At 38.1% G+C, this 26639-nt stretch overlaps 1 protein-coding gene and 1 non-coding gene across 3 annotated transcripts in view; one reads left to right on the top strand and one right to left on the bottom strand.

Moving 5' to 3' along the window:
• LYST (lysosomal trafficking regulator) overlaps window positions 1–26639 on the top strand; it is a 281303-nt gene that overhangs the window by 168651 nt on the left and 86013 nt on the right. For both annotated transcript variants that reach the window (XM_066235524.1, XM_066235534.1), the window contains 9 exons: window positions 173–379; window positions 5848–6024; window positions 6809–6885; window positions 7013–7201; window positions 18832–18977; window positions 19066–19162; window positions 20012–20073; window positions 21417–21472; window positions 24749–24901. In XM_066235524.1, coding sequence (XP_066091621.1) covers window positions 173–379; window positions 5848–6024; window positions 6809–6885; window positions 7013–7201; window positions 18832–18977; window positions 19066–19162; window positions 20012–20073; window positions 21417–21472; window positions 24749–24901 — 1164 coding nt within the window. The remainder of the gene's footprint in view (window positions 1–172; window positions 380–5847; window positions 6025–6808; window positions 6886–7012; window positions 7202–18831; window positions 18978–19065; window positions 19163–20011; window positions 20074–21416; window positions 21473–24748; window positions 24902–26639) is intronic.
• TRNAD-GUC (transfer RNA aspartic acid (anticodon GUC)) lies at window positions 7657–7732 on the bottom strand. The gene has a single exon. It is a non-coding gene; the product is annotated as a tRNA-Asp (tRNA).

Raw genomic sequence — 26639 nt, 5'->3', positions numbered from 1 at the left:
TGTATGTCTTTCTAATTTATACTATCTTTAAAAATCTAAAATAAAGCATGTTTCATGAAGTCCTTAAGGACTGTTTTGAGGTTAGTATATTATTACTTAAAACTTCTGATCTTAAAAACAAACAAACAAAAAAATCACTTCTGATCCTAATTCATTTCTGTTTTTGTTTAAGGGTTCAAGTAAAGCCAGTGGTTTCAAGCAGCAGTGGACAAAGATCATATGTTCTTGTAAGGAGACCTTCCGGATGCAGCTGGGGAGACTGCTCACACATATTTTGTCACCAGCCCACCCTTCACAAGAGAGAAAGCAAATTTTTGAAATAATTCATGAACCAAATCATCAGGAAATATTACGAGACTGTCTTAGCCCATCCTTGCAAGTAAGAATCTTGGTATTTCAAGATGGTAGCTTCCTGATCTATTCGTTATAAAATTCACCGTCAACATTTAGCTTAATAATTTTAGCAGTCATTGATGATAGTTACCAAGATCCACTTTTTCATTAGAAGTTACAAAATTGTGATTTCTCTTAAGTTTCTCATTACACCATTATCTATCAGCTCTAAATCATCTATAGCAGTGGTCCCCAAGCCCCGGGCCACAGACCAGTACCGGTCTGTGGGCCATTTGGTACCAGTCCGCAGAGAAAGAATAAATAACATTATTTCCGTTTTATTTATATTTAAGTCTGAACAATGTTTTATTTTTTAAAAATGACCCGATTCCCTCTGTTACATCCGTCTAAGTCGACTCACTCTTGATTCTTGTCTCGGTCACGTGATACATTTATCTCTCCCACCCTAAAGGCCGGTCCGTGAAAATATTTTCTGACATTAAACTGGTCCATGGCCCAAAAAAGGTTGGGGACCACTGAGCTATAGGACAGAATATTCCCTATCAACTATTTTGCTGTCCTACATTATAGCCTGTGTAGGAAAGGCAAGACAAATGCTTATTTATTTCCTCTATTTCTTAATTTTTAGAGTAATGAATTGATGCCCTAATAACCTCTAATTTATGTATATTGTTTTTATTTTTGAGGTATCATTATGAACTCAGGTATTTTTTTATAAATTTTATAAATAGCTTCAAACTGTTGTAATTAGTTATCAGATATTCAGATCAACACCTCTGTAGATTCAAGCTGTTGTGTTCTTTTAACATGGCCATTTAATTTTTAACACATTAATGTGATTAAATTTCTTGTTTTCTGGAACAGAAGGATGCCCCAGGACCATCCATATATTTTCTTCCCAACTTATAACCAGGCATTTCCCCAAGAGCTCCTATTTTCTTTTAATGCGATAATAGTACTTAGAGACCAAAATCCAGAGACTAAGGTAGATTCGTTTCTATATAGGTCATCATTTCTTCTGACCCTTTTTAGTGTAAACAACTAGGAAATACGTATCTTTTTAGGGGGAAAAAATCATAAGTTTATCACTTTTTCTTGGACTTTATATTTGTATTTCTTTTTATTAATATTAATCATCTTGATTCCTGATAACATTAACATACTAATTTTATCTTTCTATATCGTATGTAACATTTGCAAAATTAGATGACCACCTTTATCAGTAAAGACAAGGCCACTGAATGCAGTTTGAGATTTCTTGTGGTTATTTTGTTCTTATCATGGATGAGGGATGCACCATAAAAATACTCTAGTGTAAAAGCACTGAAAATAATTTTCTGGTTATGCCACCAACTTCAACTAACTAATTAGTTTCTTTTTCTTTTCAGTTTGTTTTCTGTTTTTAGAGATTCCATTGGGTTGTATTTATTTAATTTCATTTTTAATTATGTAAAATGTCTACATGGATCCAAAATCAAAATTGTGAGAATAGCACATTCAGAGAGCTTCTAGCTTTTCTCTCTAGCTAACCATCTTTATTTGCTTTTTACTTTGTTTGGATATGTGAATAAATCTGTATACACACACACACATATTTATACATACACGTATGTTAATCTCCCTCACTTCTCAACACAAAGATAGTGAACTGTACACTCTTCTGCACTGTGCTTTCTTCAACTAACAGTATCTCCTAGCAGTCATTCCATAGCAGTGCATAGAGGTCTGCTTGTGCCTCTTTACAGCTACCCATAAAAATTCATTTGTGACCTGCCTGATTTTTAAAGCCCCAGGTTTCTTCTGCCACAACTTGAGTCTGGCTAACTTTCCAGATGGAAACATCTCCTCTTTTCAAGAGCAATTCATCTGTACTGTACCCTCTTCACAGCCTCTGTATTCTGCTGACACACTGCCTTGTCCACGTGTCCACGCATCCTGAAATGCCTTTTCTCTCCCCTCCTGTGTCTGCCTAACTGCTACCCCATCTGTCACCCCTGTGCCCAGCCCACTTTGTACCACCTTCAAAGCCCTGCCTTTTTCCAGTCTACCCAGAATGCTTTCTTTTTAGAAACTTTAATGGGAAATTGTATTTTTACACATTTTAGCATTTTATTATTTTCCTAGGATTTGTGTTTGATAGATTCAGTTCCAAAATTAATATATTTTTTTTTAATTTTATTTTTTTAATGGGGCGACATCAATAAATCAGGATACATATATTCAAAGATAACAAGACCAGGGTATCTTGTCGTTCAATTATGATGCATACCCGTCACCCAAAGTCAGATTGTCCTCTGTCACCTTCTATCTTGTTTTCTTTGTGCCCCTCCCCCTCCCCCTTTCCCTCTCCCATTTCTCCCTCTCCCCCCCCCGTAACCACCACACTCTTATCAATGTCTCTTAGTTTCACTTTTATGTCCCACCTACGTATGGAATAATGCAGTTCCTGGTTTTTTCTGATTTACTTATTTCGCTTCGTATCATGTTATCTAGATCCCACCATTTTGCTGTAAATGTTCCGATGTCATCATTTCTTATGGCTGAGTAGTATTCCATAGTGTATATGTGCCACATCTTCTTTATCCAGTCATCTATTGATGGGCTTTTTGGTTGTTTCCATGTCCTGGCCACTGTGAACAATGCTGCAATAAACATGGGGCTGCATGTGTCTTTACGTATCAATGTTTCTGAGTTTTTGGGGTATATACCCAGTAGAGGGATTGCTGGGTCATAAGGTAGTTCTATTTGCAGTTTTTTGAGGAACCACCATACTTTCTTCCATAATGGTTGTACTACTTTACATTCCCACCAACAGTGTATGAGGGTTCCTTCCAAAATTAATATTTTGAGAGCTGAAAATAAGACTTTTTTTTCTCATTGATCCCCGGTAACACCTTTTCTAGTCCCAGGAACTACAATTAATAAATGATTAATCAGAGGATGTTAAAATGAGTTATTAGAAACAACTTCAGTGACTGATAAATCATATATTATGTGGATATTCAGAGTAAAAACATTTCTGATAGTTTTTCAAGATGATTTTAGAATGTTGCTGAATATTAAACGGAAATGTTTTCAGAGTTATATGAAGAACCTGGACACGTGTGAAAAGAAATCCAGTCATTTACCAAATATCTTTATTTGCCAACTCTTCAGGCCTTTTACTCGCTGAGCATCTGCTCAGTTTTCTCTTTTGGTCAGGTAGCTGCTGTCTCCTGACTCATTTAAAATGTGACGTTAAAATGAGCTTTGCTATTTTCATCATGCATATGTTCATCTTATGCTTTTAGGAAATGACATGATGTGATTCAGCATGTTAATATAAATACCATTCAAAATTCAAAGTTTCAAATCCATTTACTGACATTTAATACTATTTACTGTTTAAAATGTCATAAAGTGAAACAGTGGTATTTGTATTAATGCATAGTCTTAAAAAGTAAAATTATGCATATTTAACTTGTTGGCAGAATTAATGTCTAAATAATACATAGTATAGCCCTGGCTTGTTGGTAGAGTGTCAGCCTGGCGTGTTGAAGGCCTTGGTTTGATTCCCAGCCAGGGCACATAGGAGAAGCGCCCAACTGCTTCTCCACCTTTCCCCCTCTCCTTTCTCTCTATCTCTCTCTTCCCCTCCTGCAGCCAAGGCTCCACTGGAGCAAAGTTGGCCCGGGTACTGAGGATGGCTACAGGGTCTCCACCTCAGGTGCTAGAATGGCTCCGATTGCAGCGGAGCAATGCCCCAGAGGGGCCAAGCATTGCCTCCTGGAAGGCATGCTGGGTGGATCCTGGTCAGGTGCATGTAGGAGTCTGTCTGGCTACCCCCTGCTTCTCACTTCGGAAAAATAAAAAAATAAAAAAATACATAGTGTACACGTAACAGTCGGATGTAGAAGGGCCACCTAAACAATCATGAGTTAAAGCTGGGTGCAGGTTTACGCTATGAAGGACAATTGTCATTGCCTTAAGTAACAACACTTAAATTTTAATTTATAGAATCTGTTCATAAAAGACAGGCCTAAACCACCTCTTCTCTGGACATTTACAAGTGCTGAGTTCTCATTGGTTTTAGAGTTCTCTGTAGGGAGTAGTGAAGGGTTTATCAGCTCATTCAAAGATAGCTTTCTGTTTTGGAATTTTACCAACTTTTACCAAGCAGAAGTCAAGGGAGAAAAAATAAATAAGCATAGCTCCCTTATCTCAAGGTTTAAAGGAAATTTCCCCTTCCAGTTAAATTTTCCTATGAAAAGAACTAAAAGGCCCTGGCTGGGTTGCTCAGTGGTAGAGCATCGGCCTGGGGTGTGGATGCTCCAGGTTCAATTCCTGGTCATGGCACACAGGAGAAGCAACCATCTGCTTCTTCTCTCTCTCTCTCTCTCTCTCTCTCTTTCTCTCTCTCTCTCTTTCTGTTTTCCTCTCCCACAGCCATGACTTGATTGGTTCGAGTGCATCAGCCCCAGGTGCTGAGAAGAATTCTTTTCCCAAAAGCCTGCTTACTGGCTTTTATTTTTTCTTCTTTTCTATTTCCCTTCCCTCTCTCTTTCCCTTCCTTCCTTCCTTTTCCTCTCTTTTTACTTTCTTTTTTTTTTTTTTTACCTTTCACAGTAAAAATTTTCAAGCATACTAAGAAAAAATAGAATAGGATAATAAATACCATATAACCATAACATTGATTTAACAATTGTTGATATTTTTTATAATATTGGAATCATTTCTTCTTTTTCTGAAATATTTTAAAGTAATTTATAGAAATTATGACATTATTCAAAAACATGGCTTTTTAAATTCATTTTAGAGAGGGGGGAAAAAGAGAGAGAGAAGGGGGGAGGAGCAGGAAACATCAACTCCCGTATGTGCCTTGACCAGGTGACCTCAGCATTCCAGGTCTTAAAAGACATTTTCTTTTTTTTTTTTTCTGAAGCTAGAAACGGGGAGAGACAGACAGACTCCCACATGCACCCGACCAGGATCCACCCGGCACGCCCACCAGGGGCGTCGCTCTGTTGCGACCAGAGCCACTCTAGCGCCTGGGGCAGAGGCCAAGGAGCCATCCCCAGCACCCGGGCCATCTTTGCTCCAATGGAGCCTCGGCTGTGGGAGGGGAAGAGAGAGACAGAGAGGAAGGAGGGGGGGAGGGGGGGAGAAGCAGATGGGCGCTTCTCCTGTGTGCCCTGGCCGGGAATCGAACCCGGGACTTCTGCACGCCAGGCCGACGCTCTACCACTGAGCCAACCAGCCAGGGCAGACATTTTCTTATATAACCATAACAACATTATACCTAACAAAATTAGCATACTCCTTAGTGTTGTCATATATCTAATACATAATCAAATTTTTCATTTGTCCCCAAAATGTCCTTTTTAGCTAATTTATTCAAATCAGATACAACCAAGTAAATCTAGCAATATAATTTAATTTAATTACTGTTAAATAATTTAAATGTAAGAAAAAAGTTCTTTATGATTGAAAAATAATTGTTACTTTGTCTTAAAGCATGGAGCCAAGTTAGTTTTGTATTTGTCAGAATTGATACATAATCACCAAGATGAATTGACTCAGGAAGAACTGGACACAGCAGAAGTGCTTATGAATGCTTTAAAGCTATGTGGCCACAAGTGCATCCCTCCCAGTGCAGCAACAAAACCGGAGCTTCTCAAAATTATCAAGGAGGTGAGTGGGTGAAACATACAAACAGTTTTCTTAGAAGATCCCATTGACTGTAATGAAACAATGATTGAAGGCTTGTTTTTTTATTATTATAGAGTATCATTGATGATGAATTTGAAATACTTTTTCCCCTATATATATTGCTTTTGTACAATGAGAGAATTAACAGGCTTATTTAAGGAATGTTTTCTGTGGTTATCCTTATCCATTATCAGTAGCTTTCAGTGAAGGAAAGATTTTTACAGTCACAAGCAAGTTGAAGAACCAACCTTGAGTTAGGGGTTCTTTAAAGAAAAAGGAAGCACCTTTGCAAGCCGATCAGGTTTGGCAACTCTAGTTAACTATTCTGCCCTAATTCCTGTGACCCAAATTGTATGGAAACAAAGGGGAATTATAGCATTGTTTAAGTCAGCGGTTCTCAACCTGTGAGTCGCAACCCCGGCGGGGGTCTAACGACCAAAACACAGGGGTCGCCTAAAGCCATCGGAAAATACATATTTATTAAAGCCATCAGAAAATACATATTTATTATACAATACATTTTTAAATAAAATATGTATTTCCGATGGCTTTAGGCGACCCCTGTGTTTTGGTAGTTCGACCCCTGCCGGGGTCGCAACCCACAGGTTGAGAACCGCTGATTTAAATGGTTGATGTATTTTAATATTCTGGTCATCTGGGGACAATTTTTTTCCTTTGTAAACTTGGTTTTACAATTAATTGGGCTGTGTGCCAATGTTAAGTAATAAAAAGTTTTATATAGTACATTATTATTTAAATCTTTTAGGAACAAAAGAAATATGAAACTGAAGAAGGTGTGAATAAAGCCACCTGGCAGAAAACAGTTAATAATAATCAACAAAGGTAGGATTCTATGTGTTGTAAAGTCATATCTTTTAGGAGCCCATTAGATTTCATGTATACTTTTAGTTCTAAAGAATCATGTTTTGATACGCATTTCATGTTCCACGTGTGCTTAACTTATGTTTAGTCTCTTTCAGCGTCTTGATTCAAAATCAAAGGATATATCTAAAATAGCTGCAGATATCACCCAGGCAGTGTCTCTTTCCCAAGGAATTGAGAGGAAGAAGGTGATCCAGCACATCAGAGGGATGTACAAAGGGGATCTGAGCGCCGGTCGGCACTGGCAGGAGCTCAGCCAGCAGCTGATGCATGACAGGTGAGCCGTGCTGGCAGGCACTCAAGGTCGTCTTACGTGACTGTCATATATGTCTGTGCCAAATACTAGTTTCATCCCACAGTAACATTCATAACATTATTTCATTAGTTTTTTTTTAAGCTTTTTTTTGTTTGTTTGTTTGTTTGTTTTGTATTTTTCTGAAGCTGGAAACGGGGAGAGACAGTCAGACAGACTCCCGCATGCGCCCGACCAGGATCCACCCGGCACACCCCGTGGGCGAAGCTCTGCCCACCAGGGGGCGATGCTCTGCCCCTCTGGGGCGTAGCTCTGTTGCGACCAGAGCCACTCCAGCGCCTGGGGCAGAGGCCAAGGAGCCATCCCCAGTGCCCGGGCCATCTTTGCTCCAATGGAGCCTCGGCTGCGGGAGGGGAAGAGAGAGACAGAGAGGAAGGAGAGGGGGAGGGGTGGAGAAGCAAATGGGAGCTTCTCCTGTGTGCCCTGGCCGGAAATCGAACCCGGGACTTCTGCACGACAGGCCGACGCTCTACCACTGAGCCAACCGGCCAGGGCCTATTTCATTAGTTTATATGTTTTGATCATTTGTGATTTATTTCATCTTGAACAATAATCCTATAAGAGTATTTTTTTTAATCCTGGGGTGGGGGTGGGGATAAAAATAGAGGCATTAGTTCTTCCAACCATTAAAATCTATATATTGACTTTAATTTTAAAACTTTAATATCATTTAAAAGATGCTTCATTGCAGTGGATAGATCGTCAACCTGGGGTGCTCAGGACCCTGGTTCAAGACCCCAAAGTTGCTGGCCTTAACACAGGCTCATCTGGCTTGAGTGTGGGATCATCAACATGGTTCCAAGGTCACTAGTTTGAGCCCAAAGATCACTGGCTTGTGCAAGGGGTCCTGGCTCACTGGAGCCCCCCAGTCAAGGCACATATGAGAAGCAATCAATGAACAACTAAAATGCCGCAACTACGAGTTGATGCTTCTCATCTCTTTCCCTTCCTGTCTCTCTCTGAGAAAAAAGAAAAATGCTTCATAAATAATGAAGAGGAAAATTAAAGTGTCATTCTCTAAATTTATGTATAATAACTGATTAGATTTATTTGTTTGGATTTAGATTTATTAGATTTTCAGTTATGGTTCAAGGGTACAACATAATGATTAGACTTATGAAGTCTAGTACCCACCTGGCACCATACACATATAGTTATCATAATAGTATTGACAATATTTCCTATACTTTACATCCCTATTTTATAACTGCCAGTTTGTACTTCTTAATCCCTTCTCCTTTTTGGCTCCGTCCTCCCCAACCCTCCTCTCATCTGGCAGCTATTGGTTTGTTCTCAGTGTCTGTGAGTTTGTTTCTGTTTTGTTTTTTACATTTCACATATAAATGAAATTATACAGTATATGTTTTCCTCTTTCTGACTTATTTCACTTAATACCTTCTGGGTTAATTCATGTTGTTGCAAATGGCAAATTTCATTTTTTTATGGCCAAGTAATACTCTGTTGTATATGTATACCACATTTATTTATTCATCCATCTATGAACACATAGGTGGTTATTGTATATAATGCTGCAATGAATATAGGGATTCATATTTTTTTAACTAGTATATTGAACTTTTTCATATAAATACCTAGATGTGGAGTTGCTGAATCATTAAGGTAGTTCAATTTTTTTTTTTTTTTTTTTTTTTACAGAGGCAGAGGTAGACAGGGACAGACAGACAGGAACAGAGAGAGAGATGAGAAGCATCAATCATCAGTTTCTTGTTGCGTGTTGCGACTTCTTAGTTGTTCATTGATTGCTTTCTCACATGTGCCTTGACCATGGGCCTTCAGCAGACCGAGTAACCCCCTGCTGGAGCCAGGGACCTTGGGTCCAAGCTGGTGAGCTCTTTGCTCAAGCCAGATGAGCCCGCGCTCAAGCTGGCGACCTCGGGGTCTCGAACCTGGGTGCTTCCGCATCCCAGTCCGACGCTCTATCCACTGTGCCACCACCTGGTCAGGCTCAATTTTTAATTTATTGAGGACCCTCCATATTGTTTTCCATGGTGGCCGTACCAATTTACATTTCCACCAACAGTGCGTGAGAGTTCCCTTTTCTCTTCCTTCTTGCTAACACTAGGGGTTTGTTGATTTATTGATACTGGACATTCTGAGTGGTATGAGGTGATATCTCATTATGGTTTTGATTTGCATTTCCTGATGACTAGTGACGTTGAGCATCTTTCCATGTGTCTGTTGGCTATAAGATAAGGGGTTGGTATGTCTTTGGGGTGCTAAAACACACTAAATATTATACTCTGAATAAAATGCCAGGTAAATGAAAGAATTTTAAAGTAGAAGAAAATTTATAAAGTAGGATAAAATGGGTTATTTATCAACTCTTTGATGAAGGGATTTTAACATCAAACATAATAGAAGAAACTAAGAAGAAGAAATGAATGGATTTGAACTTTGTTTCTAGTATAATTAACAACAAAACATGAAATGTTACTTTCAGCAAATATATCAGTTAATACTTTCATCATTTTTAAAATACATAAAGATTTTAAAGTAAAATATTAACATCACGAAAGTTTGATGAGCAAAAAACATGAATATACTCTTCACATAGACAAGCAGAATAAACAGCTGGTGAAATATTCAGTATTGCCAGAGTCTAATTTAGTTTTTTAAAACCTTTAGATACCAGATTTTACCTTTTATGCTACCATTAAAAAATTTTAGGAGAGTAATGGCGGGGTAGGAAGCGATACCGATAAATCTCCCCCAAAACTCAACAAGATCTTCAACCAGAAACAGAAAAACCTATACTTGGAGCTTCCAGATGCTTCGCAATACACCCAAAGGTATGATTGAGTGAAAAATTGGCTAAATATAGAACCAAACCCCGAAGGAAATAGGGAGTAAGAAATGCTCCGCCTTCCTCACTAACCTAAACAGGGCGGCTTTCTCTGGTAACTGTGAATATAGAAACTGAGGCGGGTAAAGGGGGTGAATAGATCCAGGCCGCCGCGGCACAAACGGCCGAACCAGGCTGTGGCACGGAGATCCAAGCCGAGGAAAATCTGATCCTGTGGCAACCCGGGCAATACAAGCTAACACTTGCGCCAAACCCAAACAAAGAAAGACAAGCGGAGCGGCCATTTTACCCGGTCTCCTGGTCGGTGCGCAGTTAGTGGGCGAGAATTTCTTCCTAGGCCCCGAGAGTGGGTGCCCGTGTTGCCCCATGGAGAGGCAGGGTCAGAGGCCTTTCTGTGGGCTGAGGGCAGAGTCTCTGGGCAGCCCCAGCACCCTGGGAAAGCCACGCACGGGAGGGAGTGAGAACTAATTCCAACGGTGGAGATTTTCCATGCTGGAGGGTGTTTCACTCAGAGGGAAACGCGGCCGACCTCATATCCTGGTTTGCGCACGCAGATAAAGAGTGAGCAATTCCTTCGAGTGCCTCGGCAGTGCGCGCCCATGTTATCGCACAGAGGGGCAGAGTCAGGGGCCTTTGTGTGGGCCAAAGCAGAATCTCGAGCCGCCCCAGCGCCTTCCAAAAGCCGCGCACGGGGACGGAGCGAGACTCAATTCCAACGCTGCAACTTTTCCCTGTGGTTGGGGGTTTCACTCAGAGCGTGAGACTGCTGGCCGGATATCCTGGTCGCAGACAGTGAGTGAGAGTTTCCTCCAAGCGCCCCGGAAGTGGGCGCCCGCTTGTGTTACCGGACAGAGTGGCAGAGCCAGAGGTCTTTGAGTGGGCGGAAAGCCCGCCTGATTATGCTAGCAGCTCTGACTGACTGAGCCTTACCCAGAGCCCTGTGCTGAGTGGAAATAGAGTGGGGAGTTGCCAGCTCTTTGAGCCTCTTACTATGCAGGCAGAGGCAGCAGCAACCCCATAGCTGGATTATCAGGCTACTAATTGAGGAAGGAAAGACTAGGAGAAAGGCTCCAGGAACACGGACTCTCTCACTGTCGGAGCCTATAAATGCTAATGAGCTTCGACTGCCAACGAGACTAAAGCACAATACATGACATTGCCATAGAGACTTATCAACTGCAAACCTCTACCTGAGTGTGCCAAAGGGGCAGAACCCGGGGTACAGAGTCACCGACCAGGAAGAGGGAGAGAAAAGAAAAAGCAAGAAGATAACCTCTCAAAATCAGGAATAATCTGCAGACTTTATAACCTATCCCATTTTATTATATTTGTTCATTTGTTTCTCTTATCTTCATTCTTGATACTTTTTTTCCTCCTCCAATTTGGCCGATTAACTCTCTACCGGTCTCACTCTCTCCTCTCCTTGAACTACACTACCCATAAGTGTTACATCTCCCATTATCTTTTCTCTTCTCTTCCTTTCTCTCTATGAGGGTTGCACTCCAAAACCCTTAACTCTCTCTCTCTCTCCTTTCTTTTTTCTTCTTTTAGTGGTTCCCTCTTTTTTTCTCTCTCTCTCTTTCTTTTCTCCCTCTATATTAGTTTCTTCCTTTCTCCTTTACATCTCCTCTCATTCAAACCTCAATAACAAACAAATTATCTTATCTGGGACTCAAACCTATGTTTGTGGCATTTTGGGGGGTTTTTACTTCACCTTTTTAACTCACTAGCAATGCTCCCATCCCTGGCTCTCCATATTATCTAGTTCTTGTTCCACTAAATACAATAGTAATTTTTTAATTTGTCCCCCCATTTTTCCGTTTTCCTCTTATTCCTCTCATCATAACTCTTAGACAGCCAACACCTAAAAGCAAATCATTTTATTCTTGACCCAAATTTTTTCCTTATTTGCTTTTTGTGGGTCCATACGCTCTTTTTTTTTCTTTCTTTTTTGCCCCTTTATTACTTTTCCCCAATTCAGGCCCTCCATCACAGGCATTGTTTGTTATAATTCACAGTCCACCACAAGATTTTCTTAAGAAAGAGGGGAGAGGAGAGGAGAGGAAAAAAGGAGGGGGGGAATAATTTCCTTTTTTTAAAAATTTTTATTTTATTTTATTTTTCTTTATTTCATTATTAATTTTTTAAAAAAAACAACTCTTTTTGATTTTTTATTTTTTTATTTTTATTTTTTAACTTTTTATTCTTTATTAAATCTCATTAATACTATCAACAAAACCACCCTCAGATGCCATTAAGGAAGAGAAAATCGAATATCATGGATACAAAAGAAAGAGAGGTAACACAGCTAGATGAGGAAAAATCTATGGAGAAAAGATTTAATATATTGGAAAGCTTGGAGCTAAATGACAGAGAATTCAAGATAGAAATACTAAAAATCCTCCGAGATATACAAGAAAACACAGAAAGGCAATTTAGGGAGCTCAGAAAACAACTCAATGAACACAAAGAATATATGTCCAAGGAAATTGAAACTATAAAAACAAATCAAACAGAGATGAAAAACTCAATTCACGAGCTGAAAAACGAAGTAACAAGCTTAGCTAATAGAACAGGTCAGATAGAAGAGAGGATTAGTGAAATAGAAGACAAGCAACTTGAGGCACAACAGAGAGAAGAAGAAAGAGACTAAAAAATTTAAAAAAAATGAGATAGCCCTACAAGAATTATCTGACTCCATCAAAAAGAATAACATAAGAATAATAGGTATATCAGAGGGAGAAGAGAGAGAAAATGGAATGGAGAACATACTCAAATAAATAATAGATGAGAACTTCCCAAGCCTGTGGAAAGAACTAAAGCCTCAAGTTCAAGAAGCAAACAGAACTCCAAGTTTTCTTAACCCCAACAAACCTACTCCAAGGCATATCACAATGAAATTGACACAAACCAACAGCAAAGAAAAAATTCTCAAGGCAGCCAGGGAAAAGAAGAATACAACATATAAAGGAAGGCCCATTAGATTATCATCAGATTTCTCAGCAGAAACTCTACAAGCTAGAAGAGAGTGGACCCCAATATTTAAAGTCCTGAAAGAGAGGAACTTTCAGCCAAGAATACTATACCCATCAAAGCTATCCTTCAAATACGAAGGAGAAATAAAAACATTCACAGATACAGAAAAGATGAGGGAATTTATCATCAGAAAACCCCCACTCCAGGAATTACTAAAGGGGGTTCTCCAATCAGATACAAAGAACAAAAAAAAACAGAGCCACAAGTAAAAGCTCCAAGAAGAACACAATAAAACCAAATTTAAACTGTGACAACAACAAAAAGAAAGAGGGGGAGAAGATGGAGATTAACACTAGCAAAGGACGATGGAGTGCAAAAATACTCACAAAATAGTTCGCTACAATGAACAGGGTAGGGACCCTTTTCATTACTCAAAGGTAACCACCATTGAAAAATCCACCACAGAAGCACATGAGATAAAAAAGATAGCAACAGAGGAAAGATGTATGGAATACAACCAAATAAAAACAAAAGATAGAAAAACGAAAGAGAAGGATCAAACAAGACACAAAACTAACCGAAAGCAAGATATAAAATGGCAATAGGGAACTCACAAGTATCAATAATTACACTAAATGTAAACGGATTAAACTCACCAATAAAAAGGCACAGAGTAGCAGAATGGATTTAAAAAGAAAATCCAACTGTATGCTGCCTACAGGAAACTCATCTAAGTAACAAGGATAAAAACAAATTCAAAGTGAAAGGCTGGAAAACAATACTCCAAGCAAATAACATCCAAAAAAAAGCAGGTGTAGCAATACTCATATCGGATAATGCTGACTACAAGACAGGAAAAGTACTCAGAGACAAAAATGGCCATTTCATAATGGCTAAGGGGACACTGAATCAAGAAGACATAACAATTCTTAATATATATGCACCAAACCAAGGAGCACCAAAATATATAAGACAGCTACTTATTGATCTTAAAACAAAAACTGACAAAAATACAATCATACTTGGAGACCTCAATACACCGCTGACGGCTCTAGATGGGTCATCCAAACAGAGAATCAACAAAGACATAGTGGCCTTAAACAAAACACTAGAGCACCTGGATATGATAGACATCTACAGGACATTTCATCCCAAAGTGACTGAGTATACATTTTTCTCCAGTGTACATGGATCATTCTAAGAATTGACCATATGTTGGGCCACAAAAACAACATCAGCAAATTCAGAAAAATTGAAGTTGTACCAAGCATATTTTCTGATCATAAAGCCTTGAAACTAGAATTCAACTGCAAAAAAGAGGAAAAAATTCCCACAAAAATGTGGAAACTAAACAACATACTTTTAAAAAATGAATGGGTCAAAGAAGAAATAAGTGCAGAGATCAAAAGATATGTACAGACTAATGAAAATGACAATACGACATATCAGAATCTATGGGATGCAGCAAAAGCAGTGATAAGAGGGAAGTTCATATCGCTTCAGGCATATATGAACAAACAAGAGAGAGCCCAAGTGAACCACTTAACTTCCCACCTTAAGGAACTAGAAAAAGAAGAACAAAGACAACCCAAAACCAGCCGAAGAAAGGAGATAATAAAAATCAGAGCCGAAATAAATGAATTAGAGAACAGAAAAACTATAGAAAAAATTAATAGAACAAGGAGCTGGTTCTTTGAAAAGATCAACAAAATTGACAAACCCTTGGCAAGACTTACCAAGGAAAAAAGAGAAAGAACTCATATAAACAAAATCCAAAATGAAAGAGGAGAAATCACCACGGACACCGTAGATATACAAAGAATTATTGTAGAATACTATGAAAAACTTTATGCCACTAAATTCAACAACCCAGAAGAAATGGATAAATTCCTAGAAAAATACAACCTTCCTAGACTGAGTCAAGAAGAAGCAGAAAGCCTAAACAGACCTATCAGTAGAGAAGAAATAGAAAAAAACATTAAAAACCTCCCCAAAAATAAAAGTCCAGGCCCTGACGGCTATACCAGCGAATTTTATCAAACATTCAAAGAAGACTTGGTTCCTATTCTACTCAAAGTCTTCCAAAAAATTGAAGAAGAAGCAATACTTCCAAACACATTTTATGAGGCCAACATAACCCTCATACTAAAACCAGGCAAGGATGGCACAAAAAAAGAAAACTACAGACCAATATCTCTAATGAATACAGATGCTAAAATACTAAACAAAATACTAGCAAATCGAATACAACAACATATTAAAAAAATAATACATCATGATCAAGTGGGATTCATCCCAGAATCTCAAGGATGGTTCAACATACGTAAAACGGTTAATGTAATACACCATATCAACAAAACAAAGAACAAAAACCACATGATCTTATCAATAGATGCAGAAAAGGCTTTCGATAAAATACAACACAATTTTATGTTTAAGACTCTCAACAAAATGGGTATAGAAGGAAAATATCTCAACATGATAAAGGCCATATATGATAAACCATCAGCTAACATCATATTAAATGGCACTAAGCTGAAGGCTTTCCCCCTTAAATCAGGAACAAGACAGGGTTGTCCACTCTCTCCACTCTTATTTAATGTGGTACTAGAGGTTCTAGCCAGAGCAATCAGACAAGACAAAGAAATAAAAGGCATCCATATCGGAAAAGAAGAAGTAAAGGTATCACTTTTTGCAGATGATATGATCCTATACATCGAAAACCCCAAAGAATCCACAAAAACACTACTAGAAACAATAAACCAATACAGTAAGGTCGCAGGATACAGAATTAACATACAGAAGTCAATAGCCTTTCTATATGCCAACAATGAAACAACTGAGAAGGAACTCAAAAGAATAATCCCCTTCACGATTGCAACAAAAAAAATAAAATACTTAGGAATAAACATAACAAAGAATGTAAAGGACTTATATAATGAAAACTATAAACCATTGTTAAGGGAAATCGAAAAAGATATAATGAGATGGAAGAATATACCTTGTTCTTGGCTAGGAAGAATAAATATAATCAAGATGGCTATATTACCCAAAGCAATATACAAATTTAATGCAATTCCCATCAAACTTCCAATGACATTTTTTAAAGAAATAGAGCAAAAAATCATCAGATTTATATGGAACTATAAAAAACCCCAAATAGCCAAAGCAATCCTAAAGAAAAAGAATGAAGCAGGGGGCATAACAATACCTGACTTCAAACTCTATTATAGGGCCACGACAATCAAAACAGCATGGTATTGGCAGAAAAATTGACACTCAGACCAATGGAACAGAATAGAAAGTCCAGAAATAAAACCACATATATATAGTCAAATAATTTTTTGATAAAGGGGCCAAGAACACACAATGGAGAAAAGAAAGCCTCTTCAATAAATGGTGCTGGGAAAACTGGAAAGCCACATGCAAAAGAATGAAACTGGACTACAGTCTCTCCCCCTGTACAAAAATTAACTCAAAATGGATCAAAGATCTAAACATAAGACCTGAATCAATTAAGTACATAGAAGAAGACATAGGTACTCAACTCATGGACCTGGGTTTTAAAGAGCATTTTATGAATTTGACTCCAATGGCAAGAGAAGTGAATGCAAAAATTAATGAATGGGACTACATCAGACTAAGAAGTTTTTGCTCAGCAAGAGAAACTGATAACAAAATAAACAGAAAGCCAACTAAATGGAAATGATATTTTCAAACAACAGCTCAGATAAGGGCCTAATATCCAAAATATACAAAGAACTCATAAAACTCAACAACAAACAAACAAACAATCCAATAAAAAAATGGGAAGAGGATATGAATAGACACTTCTCCCAGGAAGAAATACAAATGGCCAACAGATATATGAAAAGATGCTCATCTTCTTTAGCTATTAGAGAAATGCAAATCAAAACGGCAATGAGATACCACCTCACACCTGTTCGATTAGCTGTTATTAGCAAGTCAGGTAATAGCAAATGTTGGAGAGGCTGTGGAGAAAAAGGAACCCTCATCCACTGTTGGTGGGAATGTAAAGTAGTACAACCATTATGGAAGAAAGTATGGTGGTTCCTCAAAAAACTGAAAATAGAACTACCTTATGACCCAGCAATCCCTCTACTGGGTATATATCCCCAAAACTCAGAAACATTGATACGTAAAGACACATGCAGCCCCATGTTTATTGCAGCATTGTTCACAGTGGCCAGGACATGGAAACAACCAAAAAGCCCTTCAATAGATGACTGGATAAAGAAGATGTGGCACATATACACTATGGAATACTACTCAGCCATAAGAAATGATGACATCAGAACATTTACAGCAAAATGGTGGGATCTTGATAACATGATACGAAGCGAAATAAGTAAATCAGAAAAAAACAGGAACTGTATTATTCCATACATAGGTGGGACATAATAGTGAAACTAAGAGACATTGATAAGAGTGTGGTGGTTACGGGGGGGAGGGGGGAATGGGAAAGGGATAGGGGGTGGGGAGGGGCACAAAGAAAACTAGATAGAAGGTGACAGAGGACAATCTGACTTTGGGTGGTGGGTATGCAACATAATTGAACGACAAGATAACCTGGACTTGTTATCTTTGAATATATGTATCCTGATTTATTGATGTCACCCCATTAAAAAAATAAAATTATAAAAAAAAAAAATGTTAGGTGCTAATATGAAACATGTCTTAGTCCTTGGTTAGAGGTTTGGTGATTTTTGTCCATGCTGACAAACTATGTCATGAACCCTACACACATTTTATTTCTAACTCCAGTTATCCTGTTCTAGGCATTCTGTCCTAAGGGAAATATTCAAAATATGCAAAGGCAATAAACATAAAGTTTTCCCTCTTTTGCATTATATGTGGTAGTGAATAAAATGGAAACAAATATGTAACAATAGTAATAGAGTTGATTACATTATGATGCATCGACTCAGGGCAATATTAATTAGCCATTTAAACTGATGGTAGTTAAGATGATAATGTGTTTGGTGAATGAAATAGGATATACAAATGTGTATAACTGCATAATAAGTATAACTGCAATTTTAAACAATAAAAGAAAATAACCACTACCAATATTTTAGTATGTTTAGGGTAGTAAACTTAAGGGTAATTTTTTCTATTATTTATTTCTAATTATATTTAATATGATCCTACTAGTTATTTATTTTCATTTAAAATATTTATTTTTAAATTGTCTGAAAATGTGATTTTTAAAATAAGGTAACAAAATGATTTGACTTTGGGTGGTGGATCTATAACATGATCTACTATTCAAATGCTATGGAGACGTTTACCTGAAATCTATGTCACCCTGTTAAATCTAATTTTCTAAATTTAAAAAAAATGTGATTTATACTACACAAATGAACTAATTTTGTTTGTTACATTAGATAGTAGGCAAAATAGGATATATAAAATATTAATTTGGAAAATTGATTTTTTTCTTTAGTTAACCATATTAAGCCCATTGTACTGCTAAAGTATACATGTTGTTAAAGAATTTATAGTAGTCATCTATATCTTTTAAAATTTCTAATAGATACAGGAAACTGGTAGCAGAGCTTACTTCTAGGTGGGGAACTGGGAGACTGGAATATTTATTATTTTATGTTATTCTTTTGTACTATGTATCTGTATTCCCTAGTCCAGTTATATAAATAGTTTGGTTTTTTTAAATTACTAGATAAGTTTTGATTTATTCAATTTATATAATTTTTTTAAAAGCTATAAGTACTTCAGATTGCCACTTAAAACACTCTTTTCTTTTGACATGCAGAGCAGTCTGGTACGACCCTATCTACTATCCATCATCCTGGCAGCTGGATCCTACAGAAGGGCCAAATCGAGAGAGGAGGCGTTTACAGAGATGCTACTTAACTATTCCAAACAAATATCTCCTTAGGGATAGGCAGAAATCAGAAGGTAACAGTGGCTTCTTGATTCAGCATATAATTAGAGCAGATATCTATGGTCATTAGGTGAAGATAATATGTCCTCTTTTCCTTAACAGACATGGTCAAACCACCACTCTCTTACCTCTTTGAAGACAAAACTCATTCTTCTTTCTCTTCTACTGTAAAAGACAAAGCTGCAAGTGAGTCTATAAGGTAAGATGTTTTCTTTTTTGTTGAAGGAGTTAAAGATTTTTAGAGTGTGTTGTGGTACTTATGTACTAATTATTTTAGACAATACTATGGCTTACAGAAAGGTCCTAAGCATAGCTCAAGAGAGGACAAGATGGAATGGCCAGAATCCAAAAGGAAAGAACACTTTTTATAGGAAGGAGTCCTTGGACTTCCTTGTTTGCACACAGGTGTTTTCGTAGTTCATGGCCTGACAGCTCAGTGGGATAGACAGTGCTGCTGGTGGATCAGCAGGCAGTTAGCATGGGGATTAAAAGTTCAAATTCTGGCCCTGCTTTCTGATCTTTGGGCAAGTTACCTGCCTCTCTGTGTCAGTTTCCTTTTCTGTTGTTACGTGAGGAAGATGTAGCACCCTGTGTATCATAACATTGCTGAGGAGTAAATGGGGCAGGTATTATCATGCCCATTTTACTGAAACTCAAAGAACATAAGTGACTTGACTGAAAGAGGACTTGTGACTTTAAATCCCGTTTTTCCTAGAAGCTAGGCTTCTTTTCTGTGTTCAGAGTACAAGAGGCTTGAACCAGTGTTTACTTATTTACTGGAAAATATAAAATACTGAAGTCTCTTTCAGTAACTCAATCCCATGTTTTGCTTAGAGGGTATAGGGATTGTCTCTAAAAGTTTTGTCACTTTTCCTCTATCAGAATGTTAAAGAATGAGATAACATGTTTATGTATATAGATTTTGACAAGGCATATTGTGCTTGAAACTCTTGCTTTGCTGGAATCTTTTACTAGATAAAATAAAGCTTATACTTTATAAAATTGGTCAAAAGACTTAATAATAGTAACTTTAAATATATTCTGACAGAGTAAATAGAAGATGTATCAGTGTTGCACCATCTAGAGAGACAGCCGGTGAGTTGTTATTAGGTAAGTCACATTTTGAAGAGTTTTACACAGATTTGCCCTGCCTTACTTTATTCTTGATCATTTGAAGCATTGTTTTTGATACACTGCCATTAAATAAGGTAAACTTCCTCTAATATAGGTTATTTTGCCTTAGCACTATATGCATTGACTTGTGTGTATGAAGAAATGACAGTCTTATTCCTGAAAAACATAGAAATAGCATTTTAATTTTTATAAAGTTGACTTTCTTCATGAATATACATTTTTATATCTAATCATTTATTATGTATCAATTTTGATTTTAAAGTGAAGATTTATTGGTATAATTATATGCCTACTGTTTTAACAGATATATCTATGCATAAGAGATAGATCCACGTGGAGATGTATAATTTATATTCTCTAGTGTACTTCTGAGAGAAAGGCCAAGATTGTCAATGCATGCATACCTATGTAGATACATTAGGTGAGAAATATTTTCCTTAAGATATGAAGGAATGGAGTTATGCCACTTGGTCTCTGTTCCTTAAAGAACCAACTTGTATCCTCACATGAAACCTCTCAGATACACTTTCCAGAGCCCCAGCCCTGACCAGCTGAATCTGAAACTCTGGGGTGGGTCCCAGCCATCTGCACTTTGATGAGCCCTCAAACGTGAATAAATATCCCTTCTATAGGCTAAAGCCATTGCTCCCAGGGCCCAATGTACAGAGCTCTGAGCTTGCTGGAACTGAGCCACATGGTCACAGCACAGAGACAGCACCCTTCCCTGAGCCAGCCATGCTAGTGCTCAAAGGTGGCCAGCACACAGTGCAGAGTCCAGGCAGTTTCTACCATTGGAATATGTGATGTAAGGACATATTAACGACAGCCTATGAAGCAGGAAAAATTGTGGGAGGATGTATTAAGGCATTTCTGCCTTGAGTTTTAAGTCACCAAAATAATTAAGAATTCCTCTTTTGCTAGAAAATTTGGTTTACAACTTGATTTCAGTCAATGTATGACATAGTAAAGCAAGATAATATGCTAATAATATAAGAATACTGGCAAAAATCAATAGCCAGTATTTTTTTAGCACTGAGTGCCAGGCACTATTAATAAGCATAATCTAATTCCCACAGTAACCCTGTGACATATATTCCTCTCTCTACCCCCTTCTTTTTATAGGGAAACTAAGACACAAAGATTGAGCAGCTCACCTGAGCTCTCACGGATGCTGTTCAAAAATAGGTATTGAGTGTCAGGAACTGTTTCTGGGTGATAGTATTTGAATTCAGGCCACTGACTCCAAAGGTCATGCTTTTAACCACCTAATCTAATAATGCCCACACGTTTTTAAACTCAGATACAGTTATATTTTGCAGGTAAATGTGGAATGTATTTTGTGGAAGATAATGCTTCTGATACAGTTGAAAATTCGGTGAGTAGAAGCTTAAGGGTATACTAATTAAATCACACAAACTCCAAAAACGTACAAATTCAGTACCAGCAAAAAGCAGGTAGAACTATTATAGCTCATTTATTGTGACTTTATGTGTAGACTTATCTGAATTTCAAACATTCTTTTTTTTTTAAATAATTTTATTTTTTTAATGGGGCGACATCAATAATCAGGATACATATATTCAGAGATAACAAGTCCAGGTTATCTTGTCGTTCAATTATGTTGCATACCCATCACCCAAAGTCAGATTGTCCTCTGTCACCTTCTATCTTGTTTTCTTTGTGCCCCTCCCCCTCCCCCTTTCCCTCTCCCTTTCCCCCCTCCCCCCGTAACCACCACACTCTTATCAATGTCTCTTAGTTTCACTTTTATGTCCCACCTACATATGGAATAATGCAGTTCCTGGTTTTTTCTGATTTACTTATTTCACTTCGTATCATGTTATCAAGATCCCACCATTTTGCTGTAAATGTTCCGATGTCATCATTTCTTATGGCTGAGTAGTATTCCATAGTGTATATGTGCCACATCTTCTTTATCCAGTCATCTATTGAAGGGCTTTTTGGTTGTTTCCATGTCCTGGCCACTGTGAACAATGCTGCAATGAACATGGGGCTGCATGCGTCTTTACGTATCAATGTTTCTGAGTTTTGGGGATATATACCCAGTAGAGGGATTGCTGGGTCATAAGGTAGTTCTATTTTCAGTTTTTTGAGGAACCACCGTACTTTCTTCCATAATGGTTGTACTACTTTACATTCCCACCAACAGTGGATGAGGGTTCCTTTTTCTCCACAGCCTCTCCAACATTTGCTATATTACCTGTCTTGTTAATAATAGCTAATCTAACAGGTGTGAGGTGGTATCTCATTGCAGTTTTGATTTGCATTTCTCTAATAGCTAAAGAAGATGAGCATCTTTTCATATATCTGTTGGCCATTTGTATTTCTTCCTGGGAGAAGTGTCTGTTCATGTCCTCTTCCCATTTTTTTATTGGATTGTTTGTTTGTTGTTGAGTTTTATGAGTTCTTTGTATATTTTGGATATTAGGCCCTTATCTGAGCTTTTGTTTGAAAATATCATTTCCCATTTAGTTGGCTTTCTGTTTATTTTGTTATTAGTTTCTCTTGCTGAGCAAAAACTTCTTAGTCTGATGTAGTCCCATTCATTAATTTTTGCCTTCACTTCTCTTGCCTTTGGAGTCAAATTCATAAAATGCTCTTTAAAACCCAGGTCCATGAGTTGAGTACCTATGTCTTCTTCTATGTACTTAATTGTTTCAGGTCTTATGTTTAGATCTTTGATCCATTTTGATTTAATTTTAGTACAGGGGGACAAACTGTAGTCCAGTTTCATTCTTTTGCATGTGGCTTTCCAGTTTTCCCAGCACCATTTATTGAAGAGGCTTTCTTTTCTTCATTGTGTGTTGTTGCGACAGTTCTAAAAAGAAGATCATGCCATCTCTGCTAACTTGTGATCTGAGTCTCAGCAGTTCCTTTCTGAGACAAGTTCTTGGTCCCTCTTGTCATTTCACCGCTGTTCATTGCTCCCTGCCACTGTCCTCCCCACAGTAACAACTCCTGCCACTCCCCATTCACAGTCCCATACGTTTGCCTAATGAAAGAAAGGAAAATACTACATAATTGAATAACTTACGCTCTCCTGATAGTCACAGAGGTTAGTAATCATACTTTTCATTCATCTGGAAATACTGATATCCAGAAAATTACAGAAAGATTCTCAAGTTGCATTTTTTATATAAGAAAGCTTTTTATTCATCTGGATCGACTTGTATGTCATGAAAATATTGTTTTGAAATCCTTGTAATAGGAGAGATAAGCCTTTGTATATCTGAAGTTATAGAACTTCCTAAGGATATACAAAATAAGATTATGTATGGTTTAATGATGAATACATATTTGATTCAAAGAAAATAATGATTGCGAATACAAAAGTTAGTTGTAAAACAAATAATGTAAAAACTCATAAGAATATTTAATATAGTCCCCCCAAATGAGTAGGCATTCTTTCATGATTTAATGGAAGTTACCACAGCATATATACCAGTTAGTAGAAGTATAGTATGTTATTTTTTAAGAAGTGTCTTTTTAGCAACCAAGGAATTTAATAGTTGATATATAGCCAACATTTTTCTGGGCCCAAAGATAACATTTTCCTCCTTCAAAACTTTCCTAAAATTACCCTTGCCTTGTAATAGATTGAGGGCTCCTTCCTTCCTCTCTACTCTTATAGCATTTGTTCTTACTTATGTGACACTTGTTGTCTCATGTTTTAAAAGTGTGTCCAAATATCTGTGCCCCTTTTCATGTAAATGGGCTTATTTCATGCAGAACACTTAGCAGAGCACCTCGCTGTGGGTGCTAAATGAATGTCAGTTGAATTGCTTGCATGTTGAATGTTAGAGCTAAACAGGAAGAATTCGATTTCAAGAATGAGAATATTAAATTTTCATTTAAACATTTTATTTTATATGTAATATATTTCCTGACTCTACTTTAAAAACTCAGTTGGGAGCCAGTGCCGTTGTAGTAAAATACACATAGCGCAGGCTGGAATGTCACTTCCTCCTGACTGCTGTTTTTCAAATTTCTCTTTACTTTTGATTCCTGAAGATTTCAGTTTTCTTACATTCTTACAAGTTCACATATACATTTAAAAGAATATTTTCTTAGTAAAAGATGTCAGTTTGAATAGGCTACATACAATATGATTCCAACTCTTTGGCCTGCTGGGAGAGGGAAACCTGCAGAGATGGTAGAATGGTCAGTGTTGCCAGGAGTTCAGGGGGAGGAGGGGTGAGCAGGTGAGTGTGAAGCTCTGGGGCAGTACCACCATTCTGTGAGGCTGCAATGGTGGGCGCATGCCAACCACAGCATGCACACCAGGGTTGAACCCCGTGTAAACTGTGGGCAGATGGAGTTAGGACTAGTGTCACAATATTGGCTCATTCTCTGTGACAAATGCATCGTACTAACCAAGATGTTAATAGGGGCCTCGATCTATACTGAAAAATAAAATCGATTAAGACAATAAAAATAAATTCTGTTAACAAAAAAACACCTAAGTTTTATTCAGCATTATGAAGTGTGTAGTAGTGGGAGGATTTTCAGAGAATCTCATCTGCCATTTTGCCACAAAAGGAAGACTTTCTATATTGCATTTTGATATTTTTTAAATTTAAAATTAAAATGATTATTAATATTTCACATAAAGCAAATACTTGTGTCCCAGAGCCTTCAGGGAGAACTAGAACCAGCATCGTTTTCCTGGACGTATGAAGAAATCAAAGAAGTTCATAAGCGTTGGTGGCAGCTGAGAGACAACGCTGTGGAGATCTTCCTGACAAACGGCAGGACACTGCTGTTAGCGCTCGACAACACCAAGGTGAGTGTGGCTCAGGTGACACTCTGCTCTTGAGATTCATGGCACTGGTGTAACTCTCATAGCTCAAGTGAAGGTTTAAGTAGTTTACATTTTCATTTACTACTTCTGAAATCAAATAAAACTCACCTTATTTCTCAGTCCTAATTAAAGTAAACCCTTGGTTATATTAGGATTATTTTTGTCCTCTAAAACTGTTCTGATTCTCCAGAGGGGCTATGTCAGTATACAGTGAGTGAATGCACAACCAAGCTGAGAGGAGCCGTTTAAGCTTATGGTTGGTTCCACTTTTGGCAAACCCTCTCTCGACTCCACATCTCTTCACCTGTTTTGTCTGCTCTCCTATGTAGAAAACATCTTGAAAAAAGCTGTGTGTTTGCTGCCTCCAGATCCTCCTCTGCTTCTCCATGAAAGTGCTCCAGGCATGTTTTCTTCTCCCCACTCCACTGGAAGCTGGTCAGCCACCAATGACTCCATATTGCTGACCCTGTGCTCATGTTCCCAGATCAGCAGCACCTGACACCGCTGATCATTCTCTTTCTTATAAAGAAAGACCTTCCTCACAGGGCTCTGGGCTACCACTGTCTTCCCTCTTTCCCTCACCAGCCATGCCCCTCAGTCTTGCTGGCAGATGCTGCCCTGGGTGTCTCAGGGCACATTCTTCAGGTCTTGTCTCAGCTCCTCCAGTCTTGTGACTTTGACTACTATCTGCAGTCTGACAACTTACAGTTTGTACCTCTCTCCATACGTCTCCCCTGAATGCCACACTCAAATATCTAGCTTTGTACTTGGTATCTCCACTTGGAAGGCTAATTGGCATCACAAATTTAACATGTGCAGATCTGAGCCTTTAATCTTCCCCCAGATCTCTGCAGTTTTCCTCCTCTCAGTAAGTGGCAAGGTTTCTGATTGCCAGAAACCTTGAGATCATCCCAGATTCCTCTTATTCTTCATCTCCCACATCTACTCCAACTGTGAGTTTTCAAAATACATCTGGAATCTGAGTGCTTCCACTGCTGCCACCCTAGTCCAAGCCCCCATCACCTGCTGCTTAACCCATCCCGCTAGCCTCCTAACTGGCCTCCCTGCTTCCATAACCCCTTTCTTTCCAACTATTCTCATGACAACACACTGGGGTAGATCAGATCATGCCATTCCTCCACTTCCACTCAAGCCCTTTAATCACTCCCTGTGTTACTTGACTAAAGCCAAAGTCCTTTCATTAACTAACAATGTGTTGAATAATCTGGCACTTCATTAACTCTCTGACCTTACATTCTGACTTTCTAGCCCTCCCTTTCTCGTCTGCATCATGGTGACTGTCTTTCCTTGAGCATAGCAGGCAGTGACACCACAGGGCCTTTGCACTTACTACTCCCTACAGTGCTGCCTGAAATGGTTTTTTCAGATTCTTTGATCACATGTCTCTTCAGAGAAACCTTCTCTGACTATAAGTAAAATAGCAACCCCTCTCTCACTCTTGCCTCCAAGCCTTATTTAGCTCCTATTATTTCAGTTTTTTTATTCATTGATTTTAGAGAAAAAGAGAAATATCAATTTGTTGTTCTACTTACTCATGCCATCATTGGTTGATTCTTGTATGTGCCCTGTCCGGGGACCAAACCTTCAACCTTGGCATATCGGGACAACACTCTAACCAACTGAGCTACCCGGCCAGGGCAGCTTTTTTTACTTTGCTGTTTTTCTCTGTAGGACTTAATAGCGTCCAACATTATTATTG

This window comes from Saccopteryx bilineata, chromosome 1, assembly GCF_036850765.1.
Source record: "Saccopteryx bilineata isolate mSacBil1 chromosome 1, mSacBil1_pri_phased_curated, whole genome shotgun sequence".
NCBI classification, from domain to species: Eukaryota; Metazoa; Chordata; class Mammalia; order Chiroptera; family Emballonuridae; genus Saccopteryx; species Saccopteryx bilineata.
This window is presented reverse-complemented; position numbering and strand designations above follow the sequence as displayed.